Source organism: Vitis riparia, chromosome 19 (genome assembly GCF_004353265.1).
Source record: "Vitis riparia cultivar Riparia Gloire de Montpellier isolate 1030 chromosome 19, EGFV_Vit.rip_1.0, whole genome shotgun sequence".
Taxonomy (NCBI): domain Eukaryota; kingdom Viridiplantae; phylum Streptophyta; class Magnoliopsida; order Vitales; family Vitaceae; genus Vitis; species Vitis riparia.
The window spans coordinates 334573-348762 of NC_048449.1; the positions used below are offsets into that span (position 1 = coordinate 334573).

Sequence of the window (14190 nt, forward strand, 5' to 3'; positions counted from 1 at the left end):
TCTTAATCCAAGTGTTATATTTGATTATTTATTAAAATTAACCCTTGAAAAAGAATGATGGATTAGTGTTGAAGATTTGATACTCTTAAAAAAAAATATTAGAGTACTTTATACATAATTATATGTTTAGACTAATTATTTTCTATACATTCAAATGTTAATTTTACGTGTGATTACTACAGTATTTGGAGTTGCAAGAGAAAACAAGCAAAACAAAAGTTCAACTACTAGAAGCCAAATTCAAGTAACTCTATCATTATAATGCTTTATTTATGTAACTTTGGTTATCTCATACTTTGTAATTTTTCATATATCGATTTGATCTTTCCTTGTAGGGAATATGATATAAGATCATATATGGAGCCTTCTTTGGATCAACTCTTGAAGTGTGAGAAGAATTTGAAAAATTCTCTACGCTTGGTCATGGATAGAAAAGTGAGCTTCACTCTCTCCATATATTTTTATTTTTTTGAAAAAAAAATTAAAGAATGGTCGCCAAAAACACAACAATTCCTATTTATCTTTGTCATCTCATATTCGATTGTTTTTTTTTTTTTTTTTCTAATTTTCTTCACCAGACAGAATTGCTTAGAGAGTTAATACACCCTAATGGGCAATCCAATGGCAACAAAACCCAGGTACAAAATCTTAAGAAATAAGATAATTGAAAGAAAAAAAATTGAAAAAAAAAATCCTTTTAATTGTCATTACTTTTTTCTATATGGTTTGATAATATAGCATGAAGTACAGGTGGGGATGGAAACTATAAACTGTGGCCAACAATTTGAGAACACCTTTGACAAGAAAGAGCTGAATTACCAAATACAAAAGTCGACCGATGGCCAACTTATAATGCAACTTGATCCTCAGAATATTACAAATCGGTGTGTGCTTGTATTTATTTATATCTATATATGAATATGTTATTGTTCTTAAAGTATTATTCTATTTTTTGTGTAGTTTGAAGATTAGTGAGAGCGGTTTCCAAGACATAATAAATGGAGCTATGAACCAACTGGGAGCTTCAACACCCACATCAGTATTCCAAATTCATCCAACTTATACCTCTCAATCCAAGTAAGTACATATATACACTTACACATTAAGTGATTAGATAATAAGATTAAAGTCATTTTTCTATTCCTTGCAATAGGTCCAAGGTTAGTGAGAATATTTTTCAAAACACAATAGATGGATTCATTAACCAATTGGAGGCTTCAGCATCAACTTCAAACTTCCAAATTCGTCCAAGTTATACCCTTCAATCTAAGTAAGTTTACATGAGAAGATTTAAACCATTATCCTTTAAATAAGAAGATTAAAAAATCGATATTTTATCCCTTTCAACAGGTCCAAGGCTAGCGAGAGTATTTTTCACAACACAGTGGATGGATCCATGGCTCAACTTGGTGCTTCAACATCAACTTCACAATTTCAAATTCATCCAACTTATGCCCCTCCAACCATGTATATACTATTTACATATCTATATATACATACATACATAAATATGTATATTCACATGGTTCTATGATTACATAAGAAGTTTCAAACTATTATTTCTTTATAACAGTTCCGAGGTTAGTGAGCATACTTTTCAAAACACAATAAATGGATCCATGAGCCAATTGGGAGCTTCAACATCATTTTCACAATTCCAAATTCATCCATCTTATGCCCCTCTATCCATGTAAGTATGTACAAATATACATATTACATACATACATGCATATAGTATATTAACCATTATTATATTCCTTGCAATAGTTCCAAGGTTGGTGAGAGCAATTTTCATAGTACAACAAATGGATCCATGAGTCAGTTGGGAGCTTCAACACCCATGTCACAGTTCCAAATTCCTCGACCAACTTATACCCCTTCATCCATGTAAGTAATGCATACATATATGCATGTTACAATTATACATAACTATACACTCGTACACTTAAGTGATTATATAAGATGATTAAAATCATTATTCTATTTATTGCAACAGTTCCAAGGCTAGTGAGAGCATCTTTCAAGACACAATTGATGGATCCATGAGCCAATTGGGTGCTTCAGCATCAACTTTACAGGCTCGAATTCCTCCAACTTATGTCCCTCCATCCATGTAAGTACATACATAAATATACTCATTAAATGATTGCATCAAAGGACTAAAATGGTTATCATTTACATAAGAAGATTAAAATCATTACTCGTTCTATTCCTTGCGAAAGTTCCAAGGTCCATGAGAACATTTTTCAAGACCCAATCGATGGATTAATGAGCCAATTGGGAGCTTCGACATCAACTTCAAACTTCCTACTTCCTCTAGCTAGTGCCTCTCCATCCATGTACCAGTTGGCAGCTCCATCACCAACTCCACAATTTCAAATATCACCAGCTTATACTCCTATGCAGGTACCCCATTTTCTAATGGATACATTTTGGTTAAAGATTTGTTTCTTACAAGTTTTTGACTACTCTTAACTTAACATTGGGAAAATGATAGCAGCAAACTATGGTGAGGAATCAAATTGTACAAAGACCCCAAAATCAGCAAGTGGGAGTGTTGAATAACTCATCCATGGTATGAAGTCACACTATATACAAACTGCAAAATATCGATTCTAGTAAAAAGTTAGAAAGGGCAAAGTTCTTCATTGTAGTTATAGAGATTGTGAAATTTCAAGGGCTGTTAAACATAGTTTTCGAAAATAATTTTTAAAAACAGTTCTCCTTTGATTTAAGAATAAAATTCAAAGTTTTATTGAACTATTCTTTGGAAAGGTATCGCGTACTTATATACAATACATTTTTTCAGTTGTTTTCTCAAGCCACTTTATAATACCTTAAACTTGTCCTCAAAATTCACCTTATTTTTTTAAAAAGTTTATCAAATTGTTTTGCTGTTTGGGAAACTTTTCAGATTTTAACCTTCTGATTGGATTTAGGGACAATTTGGGCATGATGCATCTTATGGGATTCAGCAACAATATTCAACACCAACATTAGGCAATCATGAGGTACTATATCTCGGAATCAAACAACAACATTTTTACAATCATCCTTTCTTTTATTTTCAGTCTAATATTCTAAGAATTTGTAAAATGTTTTGTTAACTAAGTGTTTTGAATTTTTTTTTTCATTTCAGAACAATCCAAACAGGCAAGATGGTGTAATATCAACTTTTCAGTTCAATACAAACATGGGGAAGGTTAATGAGTTCAACATTAGTATTAATCACTATCCATCCCTGAATTCAAATGTTGGGGTACCTTCAACTTCTCAAAGGTATGTTATTATACTAGAATCATAAACAGTACTAAGGAAAAAGAGGGAAAGAATTCAAAATCTTGCTTAGTTTAAATCTATTATTTATTCATTTTTAATTTTCTTTTCCATAACTTTTTCATTTATAATTCCATGTCTACTCCAAAATTGTCTCTCTCTCATTTTATTACAAATTTACAACACATTTTCAGGATTTGTCCATCCATGGTTTGTGATCCTTCATTCACCACCACCACCATTGCAAACTTGAGCAATGACAATGGCTGTTTTGATGCAAATGAGAAATATCCAGGCATTGCTGATGAAGTTGATACCAACTTTACCACCTACAAATGGCAGTTTTGATGGGAATGTGAAGCATCTAAGACATCAGAATTAGGTGGGTAATAACTTCATCATCACATATAGCAATAATATCGGTGCTTATGGTAATAATTAAGAATATGCTTCTTGAGAGCTAATTATATATTTTTTCTAATGTTGATAGGCAGTGAAGGTGACTCCAGCAAATGAAGACGACTGTTGAAATTAATGGAGAAATTTATCCGAGTTTCAAATTATTGTCTTAGGAATTAGCAATAAATTTGTGAGTTTTATGTTTTAAGAGTCATTTTAGGAGTATTTTATAAGTGGGATATGGTCCTTTGTTTTAAGAGATGTTTTATAACATGTTTGTATGTTAATGCTTTGGTGGGGTGGTTTATTTAAGTGCAAATCATTTTAGTAAATAAAACTGAGACATTGTTTGACTGAGAAAGAGTATAATGGTGAAGCTCTCATTTTCTTTTCAATTGCGGCTAAAAGAAAAAAAAAATCTTAAGGGTTAAATCTACTATGGGGTAAACCTATCATTCATCAAATAAACAAAAAAATATTTTATAAAACATCAAAAACAATTTTCTTCTATGAAATGCAACAAAATTGATTTCTGAATTCAATAATTTTCATTTATTTTTTAAATAATTATACCAACATAAAAAATAATTAAAAATAAAATGCTACAAAAAAAAAAATTAAAAATACATAAACCAAATTAGAAATATTTCAAAGTTTTCAAATATATCTTTGTTCTATAAAACATAAAAATGACTTTCAAAAACTATTTGTAGAAATATTTTCAAAAGTATTTCCTAAAGAGAGGCTTAAATACAAAGTTCTTGAAAATATCTAAAATCTATTGCAACTTAGGATAATAATTTAACAAAAAAAACATACAAAGCATCCTAATGTAAGGCCCTTATTAGAAATTATTCCTGAAAATAGTTTTCCATTTTTTAAAATAAAAAATAGTTTTCTAACTTAATTAGAAAACAAGTTTAGTAAACTTTTGACAAAAAATAGTTTTACCAAATTTTATTATCAAAACATGTTATTTTTAGAATGAACATGAGATATTTTTAATTGTTGTTATTGGAGTGTTATGAACAATAATTAAAAATATAGAAAATACTTTGAAAACTTTTGTTAGAAAAATTAAGCTAATCCAATCTATGGTAATCACCCTAAAGGGGGGATGAAAAGGGTGATGGTCTCTTTTTGTAAATTTAAACTAAATGAATATAAGAGACAAATGCATGCAAGTATATAATAAAACAATATAAAGAAAATTTGCATATAAAACAAAAGAGTAAGGAAAAGAGAATGCAAACACAAGATTTTGTAGTGGTTCGGCACAACTCGGCCTACATCCACTCTCCTCTAACTTCAATCTCAAGCTTGAGGTTTCACTAATTTAAGGCTTCCAAACTAAGCCTTCAAGCAATACAATTGGATTATGGTTCCAATCCACCCTCTTGGACTTTTGGTTTCAAGCACCCTTTACAAACCTCAAAAGGTATCTCACTCTTGAATAACCCCTCAAGTGATACCCTACACTTGAGAATCTTCCTCTCAAAGATATACAAATTATTGATCTCACAAAATCCTAGTACAAAAACTTTAAGTTCAAATAATACAAGAAAATTAGGATTGAATGATGCACTAAAGATATGCAAGTTTTAGAACAATGGTGCACTCAAAAACACTCTTTCAAAGCTCAAATATATTCAAGAAAGGTTTAGGAAGGTTAAGTTCATGAAACAATAAAGATTGGAACCTTTTTATAGAAAAAAAAAAAGTCAAACTAGCCGTTGGGGGTTCAATCGGTCGAGTTGGGGGTCGACCGGTTGACTAGTCGTTAGCATTTAATGTTTGGCAGGTGACCGTTGGACCTCAACCGAACCTCAATCAGACCTCGACCGAACCTCAATCGATTGAGGTTCAACCTTGATCGATTGAACAACTGTTTTGGAAGAAAGAGAGTTTTTTGCACCCTCGATCAGTTGAGTTGGGGGTTGATCGGTTACTGTTCATACCCTTAATCGGTTGAGCTGGGGGTCGACCCGGACCTTGACTAGTTGAGCTGGCCGTCAACTGGTTCCTCATCAGGTTCAACCGGTTGAGCCGTTTTTGGCTTAAAAAACCAGCTTTTTCAACTTAAAACCTTTTAAACAAGTTGAAAAAACATTTAACACAAAGTTTTAATTGAAAATATGAAATCATCCAATTTTAAAATATTTAAAACAAAATAACTCTTGGATGATTTTGGTGCATAAGTAAAGAATGTAATACATGAAAATCCTAGTGTACCAACAACCTTACAAAGAGATATTTTGAAGCTTGGGTATTTGAAAAACACTTCTCTTTGAGGTGATCTTCTTCTTCATGATTTCTCCTTGGCTTGATTTGTCTTTGTGATTGCCACTTTGGAAATCATCATGCCTAATCACACTTGAAATATAATCATTAGTTCTAAACCTTGTTTTGTTATCATCAAAACTGAGATTAACTAAACTTTGGTTTCACAACTTTTATATCATGCGCATGTATGCAACACCTCGATAGAAAATAAGTAGGAAAAAATTATTTTCCATATTTAAGCTTTAAAACAAAATTTTGTTCCTCAAAATAATTAAAAAATACTTTTAAATATTATTTTCAAAAAAAAATTATTAACAATAATTGAAAAGATATAAAATAATTTGAAAACTTTTATATCACACATATGTATACAACACCTTTATGGAAAATAGTTTGAAAATTTTATTTTCCATATTTAATATTTTAAAACAAAATTTTGTTCCTCAAAATAATTAAAAATAAATAAATGTTATTCTAAAAAAATTGACAATAGTTCTCGAAAACATTGAAAAAAAATCTCCTGTTTTATAACTGTTTTTTAAAATAATTTTTTATTCTAAAAAAAATCGAAAAACATGTTTGACAATCAGAAAATAGAAAATATTTTATATTCTTAAAAATTAAAAAAAAATGTTTTTAGAGAATATTTTTTTAATTGTTTTAAGTTATTTTCACTTGTTTATTGAGAATTGCTTTAGAAAATAATTTTATAACGATTTTAAAAACCATTTTTGTTCTTTAAAACATAAAATAGTATCCAATTTAAAAAACTTATCTAGATGGATTTCAATTTAAAAAAACATATTTTGTAAATTTAGGATTGAAAATAGTTTTTAAAATTATTTTATAAAAATAGACAGATTTTTTTAAAAAAAATTATGAAGAAATGATGAAAACAAAGAGAATATTGTTGGAACATTATATTCATAAAGAATTAAGGGATAAAGATATCTTATCAACATGTTTATTAAATTTTAAAAAATTATATAAGTATAGTGATTTTTGAAAGTGAATGATGAAAAATAGCAACATTATCAAACAACATTTTATTCCTAAGGAACAAAGTTACTGTTTTTATAAGGATGGATCTTAAAAACAAACATTTAAAAAATATTGTTAAAAAAAAACCCTAAATTTTTTGTGCCTGTTTTTTATTCAGCATCATAATCATACATGTGAGGTTAAATACATTACTTCAAGATTAAAATTCACTTGACTTGTTGGGAGGCAACTATAAAACGAATTTATTAGGTCTCCCCCACCACTAATAAAATTATAACTCATATTAAAAAAAAGAGAAAAAAAAAAAGAGGCAAAACTAAAAGATGACAGCTTGTTTGTTCATTTAAAAAATAATATTAATATTATAAATTTTCATTAAATAAAATAAACTCACAAATTAGAGTTAATAATAGTACCCTATAATTAAGTGGTGTAAAGGTAGAAGAATGGATTCATTTGGATGAGTGTGTGACTGTGGGAAATTCGAAAAATAATATAAATAAATAAAAGCAATGCCCATTGCCTGAAAAGTGAACATTCCTTCCATTTACGCATAAAATGTGAACATATGATCACAAGTCTAAAATTTACAATTAATTTATTCTACTTGATACACAAAGGGTAAGGTAAGCAATTAGCCATTTAGTCTCATTGTAATATGAACATTCCAAGTAAAGGTAAGTCTTTTTAAGTCTTCAGCTAACAACCCTAAACCCTCCATGAAGCCAGAAGTTACATGCCATCAGACGCTATCACATGAACCAATGGTCCACCTGCAAACCTCGCATTAACAAAAACCCAAAAACAACTAAGTACATTGGCGATGGTTAATTAGATTGGCGTAAACATAACATAACATAACATTATCGGCCGATTAGAGAACCGCTTAACCTCATTAAGAACATACCATGTACGTGAATTAGTTTGCTAATTTGCTTCGATTGCAAGAGGGATAGCAGGGTGGGGTGAGGATTGGTGGGGTGAGGATTGGTTGGGTTCTGAAACAAAAGCATTAGGAAAAATAGTTAGGCAAGAAGATTAGAAATAGAAGTAAAAAAAACCAAAAAAGCAATGCATATACCTTCTAATCCGGTCTGCAACCAGTCTTGTGTGCAGATCAACGCTTGTCGGGTATCTGGGTTGAGGGAACTACGATAATGATCGAGAACCCTAGCTCCTGTGCTGAACACAACCTCAGGGGCAACAGTGGACATGGGAATCCCCAGAACGTCGCGTACCATCATAGATAAGATAGGGTACCTTGGCTTCTGGACTTTCCACCAATTTAGTATGTGGAAATCACAGTTGCGGGGAAATACTGGCTCCTCCAAATATTTGTCCAGATCAGATACTATGTTTTGATTCTGGGAAGTTTCGTGGATGAATTTGTCAAAGCCCTTTAGTCGATCCCTTGAATCATTACTAGTACTAGGAGGCAAGCTGCTGCCAGGGAGAGCTACACCTTGATGCAGTGAAGCAGAGGTGGAGCAGTATACATTGAAAAGTTCCTTGATCCCATCAGAAACATCCTTGATCCGATCTGCAGCATCAGTACCATAGATCTGTGGATAGTAATACTCCACCAGTTTCATCTTGAATCGGGGATCTAAGATTACGGCTACTGCCAAAGCTAAACTACACTTGCTCCAATATTTATCAAACTTGGCTTTCATCTTCAGTGCCAAAGAACTAATAAAATCATCAGGACTCTTGCACCATTCGATCAATTGGATGTGAATGTCACAAATCTCAGGAAAATATATATTTGCAGTTGGGCATTTGTTGCTGGACAAGACGGCGATAATTTCAAGAAGAAGTTTCATATAGCTAGTAATGGAACTTGCCCATTCCCACTCTGTATCAGATAGAGCAACTGTGTAGCCTGGGTCATGCTCTTGCAAGAGAGAAAATGCCCCCTTGTATTCTAACACTGTGTCAAGCATGAGATATGTTGAGTTCCATTGAGTTGGACAATCAAGAAACAAGTTTTGCTGACTATTGATTCCAACTTGTTGGGCAATCTCATTGAATTTTCCTAGTGTTGCCTGTGAGGTTTTGACATACCGAACACTTTCTCGGATCTTGTGGGTTACCTCCCTAAGTGCTTCAATGCAATCTTGAACAATCAAATTTAGAACATGACCTACACAGCGCACATCAAGTAATTGACCACTGCCCAAGAGAGGCCTGTCCTGGGAGAAGTGCTCTTTAACTCTTAGGGCGACGTCATCGTTCGTGGCACAATCATGAAATGTCATGGAAAACAACTTATGGCCAACCTCCCACTCCATCAGACACTTAATAATAACTTCAGAGAGCATGTCTTCAGTATGAGAAGGATCGAGGGAGACAAAATTCAGTATCTTCTTTTGTAATTTCCAATCCTCGTCAATATAGTGTGCTGTCAAACACAAATATTCAGCCTGTTCAGGGGAAGTCCACATATCGACAGCAAGATTAATTCTGCCATGCGATCTGCTCATAACCTCATACACTTTCTGTTTCTCTTTCCCATAAATTTCCATGCAATCAAGCTCAATGGCACTATTGACTTCAAACAGTGGCTGCAGATCCTTAACAAATACTTTGAACCCAACATGGTTGACCATGGCCAGGGGATAACCATGTAATATGATCATGCGGGCAAGATCCAGCCGACTCCGTTCCTGATCAAATCTAATACTTCCAAGGTTGATGGGCTCATCTTTTTTTTGCTCTTGATCAAACTTCAGAATTGTAGGCTTTATATTCTCCTCTTTTCTTTGCCCTTCATCATAATTGATAGCTGTAAGGCTAAGAGCACCTTCTTTTTTCCTTCTCTTTGCCGCAAGTAGTTGGGACACATCATAATTAGACCTTTTCAGACAACGCATTAAATGATTTCTCAGATGTGTAGTTCCACTATTACTTGATCCACTAAGCCTTTTGTTACAGTGTATGCAAACAGCATAACAGATGTCTGCCTTCCTAACCCTTTCAAAATGATTCCATACAACAGATGTTAGCCTCTTCGGTTTCTTAATAGCTGACTCATTCGATATCTCCATCCTACAGGTTTGAGATTAACCAAATCCTGCACTCCACATAGAACTGCAAATAAATAGCCTTAAAAAACAAAGCAGAATAGAATATCTAGCCAAATAAAACCTAAGATGAAAATTAAAAAACAATGAAACAACATTAACCAAAAAGAATATGAAATAACTATAAAAAAATATTAAGAATTATCAATAAATAAATAAGAGGATGTGATTCCATGCCAGAAGTCTCCTTAAGAGCTCAAACATCAATAATAAAACAAAATTCTTAAAAATCCTCAGCCAAAAATGCGATCAACAAACTAATTTCATGTCATTAAGTCTCCACTCTCAACATCATGAACAAATCTTGCTCAGAAGTTGCTTAATCAAACACAATCAAGTAAACATAATTTCAAAGAGAAGTGTGATTCCCTGAAAGCAATTCTTGTGCAAACAGCCTTCACTCTCTTAGAATCAAAATAATCTAATATAAGTCAGTCATCAATAAAACGGAAACAGTTTAAAGTTGAGTTGATGGGAAAGATGATATCAACAATTTAAGGCCGAAATGGAGAGTATGTAAAGGGTCATGAAGTGAGAGACAACTAGGGAGTAGGTCCTCTCAGAGAATTTCTAGAGTCAGCAGTACAAGCCCCACAGCACTGTCTGAAGTCATCCTACATAGCCAAGTAATGATAAGATGCTCAAATCTCACGTGCAAGCCTTACTAGTCAAGGGGTTCTATGATAACCAAGAACATAACCACATCCTTCAAACAAAGACTTAATAATAATGAAAACGCCAGATATCCAATCTTTCGGGTTTGAAGAAGGCTCCTAGTGGTTTTATTTTTCGTATAAAAAATGCTCAGGATTCCTTATTCTAGCCACTCTCTCTTGAAAAAAAACCTGATCTCCTATCAGCATGCTTGAGATCATAAATCAGCCTAAACAAGTTCACTGTACAAGAGAAATTTCAACAAAAAGAGATGACAGTCTGATCCATCAAAGTTTGATCAGGAACAACCATAGGTCCTCTGATGCATCCTCTAGAGAAGGACATAGGAATACCTTGACTCTCTTTGCACCAATGTTAAGACCAAATTCATGATTCTTTGGTCAAGGAGATGCCCAAACACAATACAGATAGAGTGGAAGCCCGAAACACTAGGAACTCTCTATGCCTTTATCCCTAGTGATTCCCTGGGAATTTTGTTCTATCCTTTGGCGCTCTCCGAGATAAGAGCCTTCCTGCTCGTATTATGATATAGAACATTCCAATCTTCTAGCAGAGGAGGAGGTTTCGACAACTCAGCCACTTATGCAGACCACAATCCAAGAACAATCCTTCTATCCCTCAGTGTCACAAAATCTTAATTTACAGGATATGTTTAAAAAAATCAAAGGGCCACACCAAGTACAGGGGACACCACCACTGTAAAACTGAGATAAATGCTGGAAAAGAAGATTATGTTGATGAAGATGTAGGTTAGACTTTTTGAGAAGAAGATGTATGTGGCAACCCTTATACAATTGGGGAACAGAGCTAACAAGCCATTTTCAACTTTCAGTGCGTTTGAGCATGTGCTTGCATGCAAGTTTAGCAAACAAATTAATAGAATAGAGGATAAAGGATGGAAAAGAAAAGGAGATCTTCAATAAAGAGAAAAGCACAAAACAAAGCAAAGCATCCCAAAGATCAAAAGATCAATGATACAAAGCAACGCTAAGATGGAATGGAAGCTCCCAGTAGGTGACTAGCATTTGCCTCTAAGAGACCAAAATGCGAGCAGGGCCAAAAGTGAGTTCAGGTGCAGGAGCATTCACCCTTAGAAGCTTTCAAAGGCCCAAAACAAGCATATATGCATAAATTCTGGCCATAATTCAACCCTAAAAAGGACCAAGGAGAAACCCACCAAGTATAGACCAAAATACATTGAGATCATTAAAGTTCCCCAAATACTAAACAACCATGTAACTTTGCACTTCATTAGAAGAATGCGTATTCAAAAGATTCAAGTAAACAGAATTTTGATCTTCAACCTCAGAATACTCTTAAAACAAAATGCTTCTCCCCCTTCATTGACATGGGTAAATAAATCAAATCAAGCTCAAGCCATAAATATTCCTTTTGTAATAAAACACTATAGACCCATCAAGAGCTATTTTCTAGATCCAATACACCTGTACAAGATTCAAATGCTAAACCTCTATGAAACTTAACATCTTTACATTAAAAATAAACCAATCAAAAAGTTCAACTTGAATATCAAAGTCTTCCAAAATAGAAGTTCTCCATGATCAACCATACAAATTCTGATGATAACTAAACCCCAACATTCCGATCTAGAGCATCATCATCAGATAGGGAACAAGTTCGCCTACCAACTAAACTACAGTATACAGCATGCACTTGCATCTAGAATAATTTAAAGACCAAAACCTGGTAAGCATGATTATACTATATCAGAGGCAATTATAAAGTCCATCAGTCAAATCAAGAGTAATAATCATAAAGCCCATTGGTCAAATTGATTCAACAGCAAAAACCCTACTAAAAACATCAGAACCTTAACCCAGCTGATTTTTTCGTTCCTGAACAACCACAGACAAGTACCCCATATAGAAAATTTTCAAATGTTCATTAAAAATGAAAAAAAATAAAAAAATCACCACTTTGGGTAATACAAATCAATGTCTACTAATTTCAGATTCAACTCTTCCACAACCACAAAATAAAGATATGTAGCAAAGATTAGAAATGCAAATACCAGTCACCCAGAACCCAGTAACATGCTTATACTCAAACAAAGGTCATTGTGAAAGCAAACAGGTCTGCCTGGCTGACCTGCAATGACAATAGGAAATGGGTCAACCATAACTGTACAACATAGAGACACATAAGCACAATTCCTCAGTTGCATGGATTGCAAACAAAGTCTAGATCAAAATTTCAGATTTTCGGCAACAAATGGTACACATCATGAATTTCAATAAAACAGATCTAATATCTACAATTCTGATTTCACTTTCAAGCTTCTTATAACCATAAATCCAATATGTACAAATATAAAAAGATGTGGATCCCACCAAATACAAAATCACAGATGATCACCGATCTAAAGGATCAAGCTAAGTTGACCCATTTGCCAAAACCCCTTAGAAAATGGATCAGAATGAGTACAATACAATCTTTCAGCTTCATGAACCAAAAACAAACAACCCAAGATTGCAATAAAAATATTGCGGCCAAAAAAGAAACAAAATCACAAGTCTAAATCTTATTTCCATAACACTGATTTCAAATTTAATCTCCTATATAACCATAAATTCAACAGACCTATCACGAACTAAACATCCAGGTCAATCAATCTATCAACAATTAATACAAAATTACAAGAACAAAAAAGCAACATAAGTTCACCTGTTTGGTTCCTAAGAAAACATAAATTTCCCATCAAGACCCAACAAAACCCAGCTCAATTAAGGCAAAGTTTCACATTTAAAAAAAAAAAAAAAAAAAGCCCAAAACCAAAACCAATTCACAATTCAGATTATGCAGCCAGAAGCCAATAACAATCACGGCCTCGGACCATGCAAATCTCATTTCCAAAACACAAACTTCGAACCCAACCTCCATATAACCATAAAATTCAACCCATACATCAAAAATCAAGCACCTGGGTCAATCAATCCACAGAAACCCAACACAAATATAAGAAAAACAAATTAAAAGAAGCCAAACACCCCCCGTTTTGACGAGAAAATCCCAACTTCTCCATCATGACCCGACAAGATACCAGATTTCCCATCATGACCCGAAAAACTCGAGCTCAATTACAAGAAAGTATCAAACTTTTGAACACTAAATCCAACCCAAAACCCCCACATCCCCGTAAGTTCCCGGAAACCAAAGAGACGATGAGATGAACCAAAAATTTGAAACAGCAATTCACGACAACTGAAAGCTCAATTGGGCCCTGGCCTTACAGTGATTGTTGCAGAACCTTTCCCTTTTTTTCCCTCTCTTTCTTGGAGAGAGTCCGATCGGAGGGTCCGGTGGAGCTAGGGTTTGTGGTCTGGAGAACAGATCTGAACCCGAAACACGTGGTTTTGATTTCAAAGCGATTCGGGTCGTGCCCGAAAAGACTGAACCGGGTCGAAAGGTGGAGACTCGAGAAATGGGCAAGTGGTGTGTGTGGCGAAGACTA

The 14190-nt window shown here is 33.6% G+C and overlaps 1 protein-coding gene across 4 annotated transcripts; it reads right to left on the reverse strand.

Moving 5' to 3' along the window:
- Positions 1–7479: 7479 nt before the first annotated feature.
- Positions 7480–14171, reverse strand: LOC117908864 (zinc finger BED domain-containing protein RICESLEEPER 1-like). Of its 4 annotated transcripts, none has more exons than XM_034822660.1 (5): positions 13970–14171; positions 12751–12827; positions 8042–10033; positions 7868–7958; positions 7480–7741 (listed from the first exon to the last, which is right to left on the reverse strand). In XM_034822660.1, the coding sequence occupies exons 3-4, from the start codon at positions 10005–10007 to the stop codon at positions 7888–7890; spliced, it is 2037 nt and encodes a 678-aa protein (XP_034678551.1). In that variant the 5' UTR covers positions 10008–10033; positions 12751–12827; positions 13970–14171; the 3' UTR covers positions 7480–7741; positions 7868–7887. The 4 variants fall into 4 exon arrangements, with proteins under 4 accessions (XP_034678551.1, XP_034678548.1, XP_034678550.1 ...); XM_034822657.1 differs by having other exon boundaries at positions 7480–7733; positions 13970–14170; XM_034822659.1 differs by lacking the exon at positions 12751–12827 and having other exon boundaries at positions 7480–7733.
- Positions 14172–14190: the final 19 nt, after the last annotated feature.